At 35.6% G+C, this 19,516-nt stretch overlaps 1 protein-coding gene across 4 annotated transcripts in view; it reads left to right on the forward strand.

The window, feature by feature from the left end:
* The window catches only part of Pla2g4a (phospholipase A2 group IVA), a 147,342-nt gene that overhangs the window by 67,974 nt on the left and 59,852 nt on the right, over nucleotides 1-19,516 (forward strand). For 3 of the 4 annotated variants that reach the window (XM_004862779.3, XM_013078904.3, XM_021242894.2), the window contains 3 exons: nucleotides 3,043-3,191; nucleotides 4,089-4,202; nucleotides 15,271-15,308. In XM_004862779.3, the coding sequence (XP_004862836.1) occupies nucleotides 3,043-3,191; nucleotides 4,089-4,202; nucleotides 15,271-15,308 (301 nt within the window). Of the gene's footprint in view, nucleotides 1-3,042; nucleotides 3,192-4,088; nucleotides 4,203-10,405; nucleotides 11,550-15,270; nucleotides 15,309-19,516 lie in introns of those variants that run through there. The other variant, XM_087194460.1, reaches the window with a different exon arrangement.

Below are 19,516 nucleotides of genomic sequence, written 5' to 3' on the forward strand. Positions count from 1 at the left end.
CAATTTGTCTGGTTCCATCTAAGAAACTTTACTTTCTGCTTCTACTATTTGTTTAGTCTAAGAACTCTCCCTTTTCATGAAAGATTAAGATGAAAATCTAGCTGCAAAGGGCAATTTCTCCACCTACGATCTGGCCTAATTCATGTGTAATGATCTAGGTGAGTGTGATACTAGTCACTGGCATAGTGTATCTGCTTGTCTCCCATTTATCTTGCCTTTAAAATTAGTCCATTTGCGTTTGACTCACTTTCATAATTTAAATTTGCTGTGCAGAGGTTAGCTCCTTGTCAGAGTCAAATTGCTTTTTTTGATGAGGCATTTCTGGTATACAGTGGCCACTTAAGGATTTGTTGAATGAATGAATGATGTTTACCATTGCATGCCTCCCCTTCTCATATAGTTTTTTCTTTTTTAAATCTAGATTAGTTTTTACTTGGCTCTGTTTTTTTGTAAGATTTCTGGGAAATTGGTAAACAGTGGCATTGGCCCTAGGAGTAAAAACCCAGGCCTATAGAATGATAAGAGATTCCATTTTTTACATTTAACTTGAAGCGTCAGATAAATATTCTTTTTTTTGGTATTAAATTCTTTTATTGGTATATTGTAGGTATACAACACAATTACATTTCTCATTGGGAATTGTACCTTTACATAATGCATCTTGGTTCTTATTTTTTCCCCATTCCTAGCCCTCCCTTCACGCCCTCCACCCTTTCCTATTTACAAAGACTTTATTTCCATTTTTTCCATTTCTCATCATTTTTCCTTTCCCTTCTTTCTTTTCCCCTGCCCCTCCCACTACCCCTACCCCTTTGGAACTTTTCTTCCTATTTTACATTATCGATTATTCATTCTACTCACTGGTACATTTTAGGTATACAATATAATGACATTCATCATTGGAAATTTGCACCTTTACTTAGTCTCTCTTGGTTCTTATTTTTCACCATTGCCCAGCCCTCCCTTCAACCCCTCCATTCCTCCCTATTTACAAAGATTTTGTTCCTATTTTTCCATTTCCTCATATTAATCCCATTCCCTTCTATCCTTTCCCCTACCCCTCCCACTTCCTTCCCCTTTGCCCCTTTTCTTCCTATTTCACATTACCTATTATACATTTTAGACCTTATTTACACTTTCAGCTTCTCACACCAGAGAAACTATTTGGTATTTATACATGTGTGTCCTATATATTTCTCTTAAGAGTATTGCCTCAATGTGCAACCACTTAGCTATAAATGTCTCTAATTTCTCATTTTTTATGGCCGAGTAGTACTCCATTTTATAAAAAAACCCACATTTTCTTTATCCAGTCTCCAGTTGATGGGCATTTGGACTGTTTCCAAGTTTTAGCTATCATAAACTGCGCTGCTATGAACATGGGTGCACATATATCACTGTGGTATGATTCTTTTAATTCTTTGGGGAAGATCCCCAGCAGTGGAATAGCGGGGTCAAATGGGACTTCCAGTCCTAGTTCTTGGAGGTATCTCCATACTGATTTCCACAGTGGTTGCACCAGTTTACACTCCCACCAGCAGTGGAGCAGGGTTCCTCTTTCCCCACAGTGCCACCTGCATTTGTTATTGGTTGATTTCATGATAGCAGCCATTTTTTCTGGAGTGAAGTAGAATCTCAGTGTTGTTTTCATTTGCATCTCTCAAATGACCAGTGATGTTGAACATTTTTTCATGTATTTATTTGCTATTTCTACTTCTTTGCCTGAGAAATGTCTGTTCATTTCAGATGCCCATTTTCGGATTGGATCTTTAAATTTGGGAGTTCTGATCTTTTTAAGTTCTTTATAGATTCGAGATAGTAGACCTTTGTCTGAGGAAGAGCAGGTGAAGATTTTTTCCCACATTGTGGGTTGTCTCTTCACACTGCTGGTGGTTTCTCTTGCTGTGCAGAAGCCTTTTAATAAGAAGAGATCCCACTTGTTGATTGTTTGTGCTAGTTCACGGGCAATTGAGGTTTTGTTCATAAAATCTTTTCCTACACCGATGTCTTCAAGGGTTCTACCTAACCTCTGTTCCAACTGGTTCAGAGTTACTATTTTAATATTTAGATCTTTAATCCCTATTGATTTTAGTTTAGTGCATGGTGAGAGATACAGGTCTAGTTTTAATCTTTGGCAAGTTGAAGGGCAATTTGGAAAAGATGTCTTAAAGAAAAAATTCAAATCCTTATAAGACTTAAATGTTATGGTAGTTGCTTTCTGTTGTGAGGTTCTGAAATATAAAGGTAAGGTAAGATCATTGCCCTCAAGATGTTTGTACTCTTGTAGGAAAAAGCAGATATATAATTGTACTCATAAAATAGAACATGTGCAGTATTGGGAAATAGTAAAGGATTCTGTGGAATCCTGAAGAGGAGTGACTGTTATTTAGACTGAGTCAGTCACTGTGTTGTTTTATATATAAAGGGAGGAAATTTAAATATTTTCTTTATTTGCAATTCTTTCTTTCTGTTTTAAGAAGGCACACATATGCCTGACTCTAGCCGGCTTCTTTGTGAAATAGCAAAACCTTTCATTTTCTGTAGACACCTCTCTTTCATCTGATTGCATACCGCTGTAGTAAATACAATTTGACATATACAACTCTATTGGCAGACCTATTAACACTTTCATATTTTGTTTGATAAACAAATTCACCGAGCTGATTTTTCTAATGTACACAGATGTGATCTTGAAACCCTAATGTTGTCACTATCACAGTAGGGCTGTGCAGTCAGCTGAGCAAGATTGCTATCATGGTGTAGCAGCTGTACCACGATGCCGGCTGCAATGCAAACATCCGCCGTGTGGATGGAGGAATTCTGCATGCTTACCTAACAAATGGTGGCTCTCACAAGCCTATTATGAAGTGAGGGGATATAATATGTAGTAAGTGTATAGCTTGTGATGTTCTTCTATTATGGATTATCTTATTTTGATTACATTACTGCAGATTTATTGAAGACAACCTGACATCTATTAGAAAACTAAACTAGGCTCTGTGATTCACATTTTTGCTCCCTAATGTTGTTTCCTACCTGTAGTCGACACCCCAGATCCCTACGTGGAACTTTTCATCTCCACAACCCCTGACAGCAGGAAGAGAACACGACACTTCAATAATGACATCAACCCTGTGTGGAATGAGAGCTTTGAATTTATTTTAGATCCTAATCAGGAAAATATTTTGGAGGTGAGTGAATCATCTGTGGGCTGTTGGATGGTCATCATTCCTGTGGAGAGAGATGCTTGATTCTCTTCCCTTGCTGCTTCTTTTTCCTGTGACTGGAGTCAAGCTGGCAGCACAGTGGACGTGGTTCTAGAACGGAGCACATCTGAAAATATGAGCATGGAGGGGATTCAGGACTGCAAGCAGGGTGGGGGAGGAGACTCCTCATCATACACCTCGGAGAAAACACTTTATGTTATAAAGAGGAAAGTCTTTTTTTTTGTTGTTTTTGGTACCAGAGATCGAACTCAGGACCTTAAAGTGGAAAGTCTTTGTACAATACTATAAAAATATTTTCAGTTGCCTTTAAGATCAGTTTAAATATATTTTCCCCAAAGTAATTGTATTCAGTTTCTACATTAATTTATTTTTCATATTTAAAAAATAAAAGGGGAATAAAATTCTATTTTTGGAAACATGATAAATTCAATGGTTCAGTCAGGAATATGTAAAAAATTTATTTTATGAACAAATGTCGTATTGAGAAAGAAAAGATAAAAAGTATTTTTATGAGTTAAATATTGAGGACTTCTAGGGGTGAGTGTGTAGCTTAGTGGTGGAGAACCTGACTAGCATGGGCTAGGGCGTGGGCTTGAGCCCTAGCATAAAAGAAAAACAGAAAAAGCCCTCAGGAACTGTTAAATATCATTTGACAGTTTTCATTTTAAAAAATGTAGTAGTGGGCCGGGGATTTAGCTCAGTGGTTCTGCCGCTGCCCTTGCAAGCACAGGTCCCGAGTTCAATCCCCGGTACCAAAAAAAAATAAAAATAAAAATAAAAATAAAAAGTTGGAGAAATTTTAAATATAATTTCCGAAGATCCCTGAGAAACTACATTGATGTTCTACCTTTTGCTCTGTAGATCACGCTAATGGATGCCAATTATGTCATGGATGAAACTCTAGGGACAGCAACATTTCCTGTATCTTCTATGAAAGTGGGAGAGAAGAAAGAAGTTCCTTTTATTTTTAACCAAGTAAGTACAGTAGAATTGTTTTTCAAATCAATGGCAGATAAAAATAGTTTAGAAATCTGGGTTTAACACCTGAAAAATATTTATTCATTTATTTGCAGAATTTGCTAAAGCAAAAATTTTTTTTTATTTCCTATCCTTATCTTTTTAATTCTGTTATCTATAAACTTTGGTGAAGCTATTACACTAAATACTACTGAGGCATTAATCTCTGTTCTTGTTCCAAATGATAACATTGAGATTAGGCAATGGCTCTGAACTCCATTGGCAACTCTACACAAAACATTTGGAATGATAAATGCAAAGTCTGAGAGGAAGAAGAGAGAGAGATAGAGAGGAGAAAGACAGAGAGGGAAAGAATAAGTAAACTCAAAGAAAATGAGTAAACAGACTTAAAGCAAAATGGAAAATCGAAACTATTCCAAAATTACGTGTTACTATATTATAACATGTATTTACTATTTTATTATCATAAATGCATATATTACTATAAATTAAATGTTACTTGAGGGATGGATATTTGTATTAAATCAAGGCCAAGGCAGTAAAAGGTCAGAAATAATAGTACTGAGGTTATTTCTATATATTTTATGTTATTCTTTCTTATTTGATTCTCCACGATAATTATCTGCGGCGTTCACCAGGACTCAATTATTTTTACTTGTTCAGTTTTTTATCTTCTACAAAGTAAAACCCTAACAGTTAGGATACCTGTGCCTGTCCTCTGATGACCCAGGGACCAGAGGACATCCCGGACTCTGCCCTCCCTGGTGGTCCTTTCAGTTGCTCCACGGAGCGTGTCTTGCCTGCAGCACCAGTTGACACACTCCTCACATTTACCTTGCCCCCATCTAAATCTGTTTTATTCATTCATTTTACAAACATTTATTGGAAATTCTCTGTGCCAGACATTATTTTTGTGTGAAGAAATAAAAGGATAAGGTGCAAGAAGTTCTTCCTGTGATTATCTTCTTCTGGGGGTGGAGGTGAGACCGGGGTTGGAATGGGAAGTAACAGTGGGGAGACTTATACATAAAAACAAGTCACTGTGTTTGAGGTGAGCATCAATGAGGTATGTGTAGAACACAGTAAGAAGACAGAATAAAGAGACTGCACCATGAGATGAGGTCAGGGACAGGTCCATGTCAATATGTGATTTTTGAATACGTTCAGCAGTGAGCACAGGAATTTACACTTTGGCATTTAAAGGTGATCTAGTTGGTGTTTAAATACCAGCTCTGCCCCTTATCATCTTTTTCAACCTGAGAAATCACTTATCTCTTGGTACTTCAGTTTATGCATTTGTAAAAATGGAGATAATATCTCACAGGAAAGATATTATGATTAAATAAGTTAGTATTACATATATAATGTATATGTAATGACACAGTGACCATTACATATAATTGTATTTAATTATAATTTGATATAATGTATTATATAAAATGTAGATTATCATTTAGCTTATATATTAAGTATACAGCTTATTATATACCACATGGATGATGATAATTGATTGAAACATGTAAATACTAGACACATTATATTAGCATACATACATATAGTGCTTAGAATAATGCCTGCTCTATATTAGGCACTATCTAAGGGCTTTTTGCTTTTGCTGATGTTATTATATTTGAGTAAGATTTCAACAGGTAGAGAAGTAGTAGTGAGCATTACAGACAGAAGAAATTCCAAAAGCACAGAGTTTTAAAAGAAGCAAGCAAAATAGTAAGTTAAAGGGCTCAGCCAGCACATGTTGGTAAGTTCCAGGAAAAACAGAACATAGAGGTAGTTGAAGGCTCAAATCCACAGGTCTCACCTATTGCTAGGATAGATTCTCAGTAAATGGTTATTGAGGGCTTTATAAACAAGGCTTAGACATTCCAAAGTAAAAATAAAAAATAGTTTCACTTCAGTCCGTGATATAAAAGCTGTTAAAAGAGAAGATATTGTGGAAAAAATGTATTTCCTCTCCTCTGTCATGTCCTATGGTTAAGTGTATATACCCTTGGGGTTTAAAAAAGAGACTTTGTACATTTCTGAATTTAAACTAGCTTACATAATTATTTTCTTTAGTGTACCTGATAAAATAGTTGGCCTAACAGCTTACTCTTTTCTTGAGGGTCTGGTGTAGTTTGTACCTGAATCACAATTCTCTGAAAGGGGAGTTGTTTTGGTCCTCAGGAGAAAGGTAAATGCTTGGTGGCTGAATGGAGAGCCCCTGGGTTCTGCCCCAGAGCATGTGGCAGGGCCCATGCAAGCCATCCAGGCTCTCCTCTTCTGAGCTGCATCTGTCCCAGATGGACAGTGTTCCTACCACATTCACAGAGGAGCCACAGCAACAGGTGCCAGGGGAATTTGGGAGCAGAGACTTAGACACACTGTAAAGATGGTTATGGCAGTATGGTTGTCTTCGTCAGTTTGTACATTGCTGAGACACAATACCCAAGACCCACAACATAAGGGAAAAGAAATTTATTTTGGCTCATGATTTCAGTCCATGGTGGAATGGCTCCAGGGCAGAAAGACATGGTGGAAAGGCCTGGGTGGAGGAAAGCTGCTCACACCATGGTGGCCAGGGAGAGAAGGGAGGGTTTCAGGAGGGAGATGTTCCTGCCTTCAGTGACCTGCTCTAACCAGGCCCCGCCTCCTCACAGCACACTCGGAGACTGAATTCATTAGTGGATGAGTATGGTGCACACATGAGCCAATTACTTTCTGAACACAGGAGGCTTTGGGGGACAATTTAGGTCTAAACCATTCCACTAGTATAATAACAGAAGCCCTTGGACTTGATGCTTCAATTCAAGATATTGTTAATAAAAGAACCTTGAAACTTTTGCCATCTGAAAGTTAATACTGAGTCAATACAAAGTGATTTCTGTAGCTAGGAGACAGCTGGAGGATCTTTGGGAGCCTTCTGGTGGAGACTGGCTGACTCCCCAGGGATTCTGCCACATATTTGCTGTGGAAATTGGAAATTTGGAACTGGATTGTTATTGTGTGTTTGTCTCCAATCTCCCTCCAAATATTTGAATTGCCACATTCTGAGTCTGGTTTTCTTTCTCAAAATGAAGGTTCAGGTTAAATTATTTCTAATCTCTGTTCTCATATATAAAATTCTGTGAAGATCTGGAATATCTTATTTTCAGTTTGTTGTCTTCAACAAAAAGTTTTCGGTCTTCCCTATTTTGTAGATATTGAAGATAAATAATGATGTAAGAATAAAAATCTTTCATTTTAGTAGTATATAGTTTCCAAAATACTGACCTGTCAATAGATTGTGTTATTTATTAATAGGAGAAGGACATGAGCCTGTATTGAATGTGTAAAACTGTCCTAAATACTAAGAAAGCCACAAAAAGTTCAATTTTTCAGAAAATTAATAATTTCTTTGGAAAGTAGATGCTCATCAGTAAAATAATCAGTCATATAATAAGCAGTACCGGAAGCCATATATTCACTGATTTACTCACTTAAGAAGTTATTTATTAAACCCTTGTTATGGTCCAGGAAATATGCTAGGTAATGAGGGAGCAGCACAGGACAAGCTAACAATACTTTGACTCCGGGGAGCTTGTACTCTGATCAACAGGATAAACTGGCAACAGTGGACAAAAGAATAATCACACTGCATCAAGGAGGGATCAATACTATGCAGGAAATACAATAGAGAGATGCGATAAGAATAGTTGAAGGCAACCAGATTTTGTATGGTTAGAGAAGACCTCCACTGGGCATTATAATTTTTCCCCCAAGTTTTATTATGAAAATTTTCAAATATATAAAAAGTTGAAGTATTTTTATTATGAACAGCCATTTAATTGCCACCTACATTCTACAATTAGCATTTTACTGTATTTGCTTTCCACGTATTTCTCTGTCTATTCACTCAAACAAGTTGGAGACAACAGCATGCTTCACTCCTAAACACTTCAACATATCACTAACTAGCGTTCAGGATTTACATATGATAATTTCAAGTACCAAACAATAATTCAGTCTTATGTGCCGAGAGAGTTATAAGGAGAAATAATTCATTAACTCATTCATTTCACAAGTAACCACAGAGCACCTAGTACTTGGCAGATAGTCTTTAGACACTGCTTAGTTAGCACTAAACCAACAAGAATCCCTGTCTTCATGGAATGAATATTCTATTTAGTAAAATAGATGAAAAGCAAGCTAAACAAATAAAAGATACATTTTCTAAGTAGTAATTATGACAAGTGCTAAATATACCAAAGAAGGTGAATGAGGGAGCATGCATAGGTGTTTGAAGTGGATCACAAATGCAGTTTCCAAAGATGTTGCTGACAGTGGATGTCTCTGAGGATGTCAGAGCAGAAGGCACCCCATGCATAAAGACTCTTCCTAAGGTTTGCATGCGACTTCCCAGGGTTCCTATGTTGGAAGCTTAGTGCTCAGCATGGAGGTGTTGGGGAGGTAGAAAGGCCTTTAAGAAGTGGGGCCTGGTGGGCAGTAACTTGATCACTGTGGGCACTGTCCTTAGAAGAGATCAGTGCTGGTCTTGTGGAGAGATTGCTTGTTGCTGGGGAATAAATTGTTGTAAATGCACTGACCTCTTCCCATTCTCTGGCTTCCTTTCTCATCATGAATTTCTCCCTTTGCCTACACTTCCGCCATTGTGATGCCATCTGCCATGGGGCCCTCACCAGTGGCTAAACTGATGAGGCTGCTCAATGTTGGAATTTCAGCCACCAAAGCTATGAGCCAAGTGAACATGCTTTCTTTATGGAGCACCTTGCTTCAGGTATTTGGTTACTGCAAAGGAAAACTGACTCATATAGACCTGAAGATCAGGTTGCTTGGCGTGCTGAGTAACAATAAGGAGAGGAGTAAAGCTGGACTGCTGAGAAAGTACAGCAGTGAGAGCGGCAGGAGATGAGATCAGAGCAGTTCAGTGGGGGTCAGGGTGCCGGCCATCATGGGTTACAGTGAACATCAAAGACTGAAGCTTGTCTTGATGAAAGGGTGTGATGGGGTGAGTCACTAAAGGAGTGGGAGGCAATTCCAGTCAGAGCAACCTGATGGAAGTTGTAGACTAGGAAGAAGCATACTGGGAAAACATTTTCTCACTCGGTGTGATGGAGCAGAACACTCAGGCATGGAGGAAGAACAGGTGGAGTAGATCAGACCCCAGCAGGGTTTACATGCAGGATGCAGGAATTTGGATGTTATCTCACCGATAACAGTGAGTCATGGAAGGTCTGTGAGCAAGTAAGGGTGAACCTGAGAGCAAAAACAGGGTTTGGCTTTCTTCTCAGAAGCATTAACAAGCAAAATGTTAGGTTAGGATACAGAGAATGTTGCTTTTGAAAACACAAAGATGGATGCAGCTTACAGCAGTTTGTTCCTGTGGAAAATGAGTAGCAGGGCCTTGCAGGTGACTTCAGGAAAGTCAGTGCATCAGCGAGAGGTGTCCAACAACTGCCAAGTACCACTGAGGATTGGCTAAGATTGCAAAGCAGAGTTTGACAGTGGGTCCGACTTTTCCTTAGACTGTGTTTTATCACTCAGCTTTATTTAAGACTTTTACAAAGGAGAAAGTCAACCTTAGAGTTGGATTCACAGTTTTTGTTTTCCAAGTGACATCCAGAAAGTCTAGTTAGGTCATTAGAGTCAGAGTTTAGAGAGCTTCATAGTTGTCATCTGAGAGAAGCCAAGGAACCCCTCTGCTTCCATCCCAGGCTGAGAATCCAATGGCCTCTACTTGGGTGGGAGTCGTGATTCCTGCCCATAATTAGCTGTGTGGTGTTAGACCTGTCATTTTTTTCTCTCTTTGCCATGCATCCCCATTGCAAAACAGTGTTAGGTATAGCACCTCCTTCCTAGGGCTGTGGTTATTGTTAAATAGTTTAATACATGGAAATTGTTAACACAGTGCTTGACTCAGCAATCACTAAATAAATATTAGTTATTCTTATTATAATTGTAACTGGCCAGATGTAAACATGTATCATGAAACTTACTTAACCAGATATTAAACTTCATTGTTTGACTGACAAAAATAAAATTTTTAAGCACAAGTAGAGCCTATAAATTGAATGATAATTTGCTTGAAGAGTTCAGAATGCTCTAGTTTTGTACAAATGTGGTGTTGGGTTACATTAGCCTATTTTAAAGTGAAAAGACATCAAATCTTAAGAATTTAATGTTTTGTAATTCCAGCACTTGGGAGGTTGAGGTAGCAGGATTGCTGCAAGTTCAAGGCCAGCATGGGCTACACAGTGAGTTCAAAGCCAGCCAGAAATACATGGTGAAACTCTTCTCGAAGAAGAAGAAGAAGAAGAAGAAGAAGAAGAAGAAGAAGAAGAAGAAGAAGAAGAAGAAGAAGAAGAAGAAGAAGAAGAAGACGACGACTAAAGGAAGTCATTGTGTTTTGAGTAAACAAAATAGCCTCCTTCAAAAGAACCATAAAAATGGTTTTGAAGTCAGAAAAATTATGGTCCTTTATTTCTCTGGATCAAATAAGTTTGTTTTGACCAATATTCTTAACCTGTAGGTTTACATTGTGTTTTAGTTCTCCATCTTTATTTAGAAGTTAGTATTATTGTTTAAAATAGCCATGTTGCATGGCTTCTGTGGCATTTGTCTAATTTGATTGACTGGGTTTTTTTTTGGTTTTTAGTCATGATTATGACTTGAAGATGAATAAGGTAGTTCTGAGAAGAGAAGTGGAAAAGTTTGATGGTAAATTCAGAATGTTAAGATAGTATCAGATGATTTCATTGGGGGATTATGATTATGTGTTAATGTGTGATGACAAAGACTGCAATTTAGGTAAGTTAGATGAACAAAAGGGAGGTTGGAGGGAAAACAAGAGAACTACAGACGGTTGCCAGTTTACCAGTTCAACTTAGAATATTTCATCACTTTTTTTTTTGGTACTGGGGATTGAACTCGGGACCTTGCACTTGCACTTGTGCCACTGAGCTAAATCCCTGGCCCTAGAATATTCCAATTTAAAGATAGTGCAAAAGTGATACACATTCAGTAGACACCATACTTCAAATTTTGAAGCTTGCTCTTTTCTTGGGCTAGCCATAGGAAGTATGTTACTCTTTCATGATGCTAGGCAGCTCAGGAGCTGCAGCTCTCACTTAGCTACACCCTCATCTGGGAAAAAACCAACACTCCACAATGTTCTGTTTTGCTAAGCTATGGTCTTCTGGTTCATTAGGTATATTCCATGCATTTTAACTTATATTTCCAATCTCTGGGCTTTTCAACAGCTAATCCTACCCTAAGTGAAGGACATAACATTATGAGAAGTTTGGGAGATCTTTTGCTAAGATATGAAGGCCATCAGGCTTTCATTCAAGAGTGAGTTCAAATGTGGGTCAAACAATTCCGGGTTTTAAGAGAGATTCCACTTTTTCATTTGGGTTATTAATAATGGAAACTCAAGTGATTTTTTTGTTCATACTTCTGCAATCAAGACCTTTTAAATTATAGATCAGTTTCAAATGCTCTGGCATTCTTAGGGGTCTTTTGTTGGGTGGTAAGTTCTGTCAGAGAGTGGAACGCATCCTGCTTATTACCATTGCATATACCATACCAGGTATGGGTGCCTGAATAATTTCGGGGTAAGAATAAACAAATGCACTTACGTGAAGTGCTGAAACTTTAGGGAGTGCTCTGAAAGGAGCAATGAAAAACATTTACTCTCATATTTTAAGAGAGAAAAGCTAAAGAAACTGAAGGATTCTCATTTGGAGAAAAAGATAGTAGAGAAGTTTGGTAATAGTGTTATAGGAAATCTCGTTTATTGTATGAAAGCTAATGATTACACATCTCTTAATAATTTCCACTGATGTCTACATGAGGAAAAAAGACCTTAAAATGTGAGATTATCATCAAAAGTAAAGAGGAAACTTTATGTGACAGAGTAGAACAGAGTCACGCATTTTTTAATCGTTCAAATCTTGAATTCTTGGCTGACATATTAGGTGGTTCCTGGCAAGAAATACTAATTTTGACTATCAAATTCTGTGTATGTTAAAATGATTGTGTTGTGTGATTCAATTTAAGACGTAGAAAAACTATGTAGTTGTAATCTAGCTGGTATTGCTGCACCTGAGCTGCCTCCTGTCAGATTTACACTTGTTCTTTGTTCATGAGATGGAGTTACATGTATGGAAAAATGATTTTTAGTAAACAGGACCTTTACTTTTAAAAATCACTTTTTCATTACTGTGTACAAGTCATGGAAATACAGATATGACAGAAAGTATGTAATTCTCTTTAAAGAGCCAAACGAGTATTGAATCAAAATAGTGATTATTTGCTGTGTGTTTCTACCTAAAAAAAAAAAAGAATAAATTGCTTCAGAGGGATCAGAAATCCAAATAATGTTATTGAAAAGAAACAAGGTAAATATCAGCATACATGAGAGAATGTGTGATGGACTTCAAGAACTTTTTACTAGTAAGAGAGAGTGTCAAATTTAAATTTATTTAACGGTGCCTGTTTATTTATGTAATAATAATTTTAAAATACCTCCCTATTGCCAGGCACTGTGTTTGTTGTTTTAGCTTAATTATTTCAAAACAACCCTTGAAAGTTTACAAGAGAATTAATGGGTTAGATACTTTAAATATTATTTTAAAGTTTGAAATGAATTTTTCTAGAAATAATTTCTCTCTTCTAATTTCTCCCATGTCATCCAACTGAATACCTTCCCTTATAAGCATCAAAATTGTTTTTCACTTTAGAATCCAAAGAGGATATTTTTGTTTTCCACCATAGTGAGTATAGCCTGCTTTGTACATTTATAATTCCTAAGAGGTAGAGGTCTCATTTGTCCTGCTCCTTGCTGAGGTTTATGGGGTTCGGGAGAGCCTGGGAGATTTGTCACCCTTCCTTCTAATTGCCCAGATAATGCAAGCAACGTGGAGTAATGCAGAGATGTTTTGTGTGGTGTGTGGGAAGGTAATTGTATAGGAATTGTTTAATGCCTCTCAGGCACAACACGCTCGTGTTGCTATTTTATCTGAGTGACACTTTCCGGTAAAAGGTGCAGAGAGATTATGAGTGCCAGGCTTCTCAGCATGTCTGTACACAGTGCATCAGGTGGGGGAAAATAGTTTAAAATTTCTTCCTGCTTGTTTGTGTTCCATTTGGGCAACCTAAGGAAGTGAAGATCCCATCCATTCAACAAGACTTTTGACAACACATCCTATACATTCAAGAAGGACGGAAAATCCTGTCTTCTCTCATCTTGTCTTTACTTAAAGAGTTAAAGGATCATTAATATCTAAACCAAGAAATGTTGATGAATACAGAATTGCCATTTTTATGTGAACCAAATATGGTCATCAATAGAAAGGTTGATTATCCTTTTATTTACATACTGAGTTCTCAGGACAGGTAGGGTTTAGATACATTGACTTTAGATACATTGACTCTTAAGCTATAAATTACTTAGGGAACTTACTTAAATTACTTACAGAACTGCTGGTTCAGAAATTAGCTTTTCCTTGAATAGAAAATCTATTTTGGTTTTGGAACTTTCCATTTGTTAAAAAAATATGTGTTGAGTTGTAATAGTGTTCATTTCATTTCCATTTACCTTTGGTGGCTTTGCCTTCTGGAGACAAAAACATTATGTCTAGTTTAATTTTAATGGCAGCTTTGTGAATTTCTTTAAAAACCAGAGTATATTTTACCATTGTCTGGTTTTCTTACTAAATAGCCAACATAACCGTAATCAATATAAAATATTTCCAGGTAACATTTGGGATAGAATCTGTTTGAAATTATGAAATTGGGAGTAGATGTGTGGGGGTGTGGTCTAAGCTGTGCTTTCATTGATAGAATGGATGATGACAGTTTCATCAATTCTTCCTAAGCCGATCATCTTATTTTACTTCCAGTTTTTTTACTTATAATGAAATACTGAGTCAGACCAAAAAGATTTTATCTATAGTAAGGGTGGGGAATTTTATAACAAGAGAAAATTGCCTGATGTGCTTCTCAAACTCACATGCCTGGTAACTGAACAAATGTTTATTGTCTATCGAATGCCAAATACTAAGCAATGAATTAGTATTAGAATCTTATTTAAGATGGAAGTTAGTTTAGTGGGAGAGGTATATTTTTATACAGATGATTTCAATTCATTTTGTTTACTCATAAAACTCCTACTGAGGATCATCTATGGACTTGCTTGAATCTTCTGGAAGGCTCCTATTAGGTTTTTTTCCATCCCTTGAAATGTAACAGACCCATCATATTAATATTTTTTTTATATCTCAGGCATTTTAAAAAGTCTTGTGAATAGTAATTGTAGACTAAACTACTTTGCTTTGGTAAGAGGAGAAAACAAACAGGCAGAGGCAATTCTTATGGTTGCTAAAGTGATTTATTAAGTAGGCTTAGATTATAAAAACAAAAATATTATTTATTGAAATGGATCTAAAGTTTAGGAACTTCATGGAATTGTATTACTTTTCTTTTTAAGTGTTTTTAGGTTAAAATAATGTGATACTATAGCTTTCTCACTTTTTTAGTGGTTATACGATTTAATGAGTTTCATTTTCACAGCTCCGTACATATACATAACATAGTTCAATCATTTTTACTCTCCCCCATTGACCCTTTTGCCCCATCCTCCCTCCTGGTTTTATATTTTTGGGGAGCTTCAATGTATGGAACGCAATCTGTTCATATCTCTCCCCTCATTAACCACCCTTACCCTGTTTTATTCCTTCCCTCTTGGCTAATAGTAGTTCCCTTCTCCTTTCTTGGCATCGCTTAGATTCCACCTGTGAGGGAGAACACGTGATATTCATCTTTCTGAGTCTGGCTTATTTTTGCTCAACATAATGGTCCCTAGATTCACCCATTTTCCCGCAGACAATAGAATTTTATTTCTCCTCATGCTGAATATATATTTCATATTTTCTTTTCCATTCATGTTGATTGGCACATAGGCTGCTTCTCTATCTCCGCTATTGTGAGACTTAAATTGATCTTGACTTCGTTTGCATTATATAAAACACACCAATTTTACGATCTAATCTGATTCATTTGTCTTTTTTAGGTTACAGAAATGATTCTGGAACTGTCACTTGAAGTTTGGTAAGTTCATTTATTTAATTGGAAGGAAAATATTGTGAATGATCCAGTGATTATTTTTGTTAAAGATGCACTTTTTATATATGAAATAATTTCAATAGCTTTGAATATATAAAAGTGAATACTTTGATTTGCTTTTCTTTAGCTAACTCTTATTTGCTACAGAATTTAAAAATCGTAATTCTAATGTTTTGAGGGAAGTAATAATTACTTCCTTAGAAAATACAGAAAAAGAGAAGAAACCACAAAACCTCTGGGCATTATTCACTATAATGGCATATGATCATTTCAAAAATATTTTGATGATTATTTCCTCAAAAATAATTTATCTAACAGAAGATATTGTTGATAATGAGAAATACAAGAATAAATATTTTATTTTACCAGCAAATTAAACCAAAACTGTTAGCAAATTTATAATTTAAAAAATCTCTTAAATATCTATTTTGCAGTTCTAGAAAAGGTAACATAGTACTATTGTTCTCATACATTCATTTTGGAATATAAATTTGCAAAACATTTTGAAGTCAGCTAGGCAATGAACACTACAAATAAACTGTCAATTACCTTTGATTTTAGTAGCGCTGTTACTGGATATCTACTTTAAGGGACATGGTTGTAAATTTTGAAAAGATTAATTACTCTTTATTCAACACTAAGAAAATAGTCATTAAATTATAGTATATCAAAGCGTTTATTTATATAATTATTAAATTTAGATATTATGAAAAGAATATAAAAAGGGGTCAAAAAAGCAAAATAATGAATTTACATTTTTTAAGTCTAGTTTTGGGCAAAATTTTTTCTATTATGATGTAATTGGTTAAGTATCATAACTACTTTAGAAAATAAATTTTCACCCATACAGCTGTTCCTGTAAATTCTCAATTTTATTGTCTTTTCTGCTAGAGAAAATGACTAGTTTAAATTTCATTTTTATCATTCCAGTATATTCTTTTAATTAAAGTATTTTGTAATGATCATATGTCACTATAGAAATATAGTTCAAAGATTTTGGGCTCTCTTTTCTGATCTTTTATTTTACCAGGAACTAATGAACAATGCGACAAAATGGATTTATTATTAAGGAAAAGATTTACTTTTATGAATGGTTTAAGAGATAGTATTCCTATTGGTGCTATTGTGTTTCTCCATGTTTATTTACTCACGTTCCAAGATTCTGATACAGATTGCTAATTCTTTTTGAAAGCAGCTGTTAGCAGCTGATATTTAGTATCCAGTCTTAGGACAGTAGGATGTCTTATTTGTGAGGCCTTGTTGCTTGGTAGAAAGTATGTCACATACTTGCTATGTGGTCCTAACCTTTCTTTTTTTTTTTTACAGTACTAATTTTTTATTTTTATATATTTATATTAGGATATTGTACAATTTTCAAAGCTAGTAACAGATTTTTGGTGTGTGTATTTAAAGCATAACAAAATAAAATATTTCACAAAACTCATTATAGTACTATTGAAATTATGCATTTGTGGGTTATAAATAATACATTCATTTTAAAGAATAAACATTTAATATGAATAACATTTCGGTTAAAATAAATATCATGGTAAATGTCAACAGCAACACCCGAACACATGAAGAAGAGAGGTGTTTTGTAATAGATACGATGTAGAAAGCTAGAGTATTCATGAATTGACTGTTACTAAATTTACAATCACTGCACATTGTTAAGCACTTAATTTACATAGGGATACCCTTCATTCACTATTCCTAAACCTCAGCTACAAAACAAAGTTACTCCACATTTTCCCTGGGTAACTGGTACCAACACCTAAATAAGGATTAGAATCAGGTGTACCACTCATTTTACTGCTCCAAACAATTGAAACATTTTAATATAGAAAAATGTACTTATAAGCAGAAACATAAAGATAACATTTTATAGGTGATCATGAAGATTAGAACCTCTAATCATCTCTATAATTCTTTGCAATGATCCCATTCAAAATTAAATTCAGATTTACAAAGTCTTCAGGAAAATTATAATCAAATGGATTATCAAAAGATATAATATCTGAAACAAAAAATGTCCCTGCATGGAAAATAGTAACGAACTTCACTGACCATTAAATTCTTTCCAGCTATTTCTTTTTAGTAAATATGGCACTAGGGTTTAGTAAATAAGACAACAAATCAATATCCACAGAATTTTGAAGCAAAATTATTTTAAACTTACTATTTTAGAGCCAATTAAGCTGTGTGAAAATACAATGTATATAATTTCATGTATGATTGCACTTATAAAAATATAATTCCCAATGTCAGGAACTATTGGAGAAGCTCATGCCCTAAATGAGAGCAAGCCATGTGTCTTAGCTACTTTTCTCATTGCTAAGAGAAAATACTCAACACCCACAAGTTAAGAGAGGAAAGATTTATTTAGCTCACAGTGTGTAGAGGTTTCAATCTGTAATCAGCTGGCTCCAAGGCAGAGTAGTGGGCAGTTGGTGGGCAGAAAAAAACAAGCAAGGGATGACCACAACTGTTTCTATCCCTTATATTTTGTCCAGGCTACTTAGAGTGATTTGGCCTCACACCCTTAATCCTAGTGTCCTTGAGCCTAGCATCCGCCATGAATCAATCCAGTGTCACACATTCTAGATCCAGCCACCTTTGAAAAAGCCCCACCTATAGCTGCATGAGCCTTTTAGGGGACTTCTAGACACAAGCTGTAACACCAGCAACAAGGGAATCCAGGAAGCAGCAGACCTGGCTCAGGATGGTGCTGAAGGGATTTCCCAGATCAAGGAAAAGGTGCTCCCAGCTGAGCCTCAAAGAGTCCCAGACAGAGCTGGAAGATAAAGCCTTGAAAAACAATGCTTCCAGAAAGAGTGGGACCCAAAAGAGGCACATGAGGTATATTCAATTGTAAGAAATATATTGAAGGGTGTTTTATGACTCTTTTGGTGAACTTGGAAAGAATTAGTGATAGGTATGCAGTAGCTGAGGCCAACAAACTAGCAATTAAATGAGATGTTTATTAATTCCAGGAAACACAAGGAGCTATACTCTACAGGAAACATATTCACATTTCATACTTGGCTCAGAATGAAGCCAATTAAGTTATAATACTATAAAACCAAGATATTGATTCTCTGAAGTGGTGATAAGAGGAAGTTAAGTCAAGAGGAAGGTGGTTAGATTTAGGTTAAAAATGCTAAAGTTTCATCTATTGTTATATGAAATAGTAAATAATGCTTAAAATAAATACATTTGAAACAGGTACACAAAATTATTGTTTGAAAATATGATTATAAACACAGGAAGAAAAATTAAAACACGAAAGTTGGTATTTTAGGAAGCAGATCTGGGTAGCACCAAAGGATGGAGAAGGAAACTCCTATTTTTATTGTTTTATGGTACTATTTTATTACTTTAATAAAATAGAACCAATTTTTGAAAGTAAATGTTTTGTACAATATAAAGGATTAGTATCACTGAAGTCAAATGTATGTTTATTTAAGGACCAAGCCAAAGTGTATGAGTGGCAGTTTGAGCCAATTAATTATCTCCATATTCCTTTATTGTACAAAACCAGATTCAATTTCCTAAACACCAAAAGTAGATGTAAAATCTATTCACAAGTGACTATTACAATGAAGCCATAATTCTTCAGTATCATGATCCCCTAAATTCTATGTACAATGACCTTAATAGTAAGAAAAATCAAAAGAGAAAAATAAGACACTAGGAAGAAATACTTAAATCTTAAAAGTCACTGTGATGAAGTTAAGTTAATGAATTTTAGGTCCATGTATTCCTAAAGATTGTATGAAAAAGAAAAGTATCTGTTTTAACCACAAGACATTTCACTGCGGTCAATTATATTACATTAAAGTGAACATGACACTAATGGTTAATAGAAACAATTCTACTCACACTTCTCGGGAAAAATCTACTGAAAATTAGTGTAAATGTTATGAGTCACTAGACCGGGAAATACAGTGCATTCAGCCCTCATACAAACGACCGACCAGGTTTTTCCTTTGCTTATTCCAAAATAAAATTACCCTTCAGATATCGTACACAACCAATTACATTTGGAAAAATAGAAGATTTTGTACTTTTGCCCTTTATATTTCTAAAGTTTACAACTGACCTGAAATACTCAAATGATCTAAGAAAAACATTAGATGAGAAAAACAAAACTAGTTACATGGCTAAAGGTAGGTGCTCTCTGAATAGGAGAT

The sequence above is a fragment of the Heterocephalus glaber genome, unplaced genomic scaffold, assembly GCF_053883595.1.
Source record: "Heterocephalus glaber isolate CG9 unplaced genomic scaffold, H.glaber_assembly_v1.0 deba00001600, whole genome shotgun sequence".
Taxonomy (NCBI): domain Eukaryota; kingdom Metazoa; phylum Chordata; class Mammalia; order Rodentia; family Bathyergidae; genus Heterocephalus; species Heterocephalus glaber.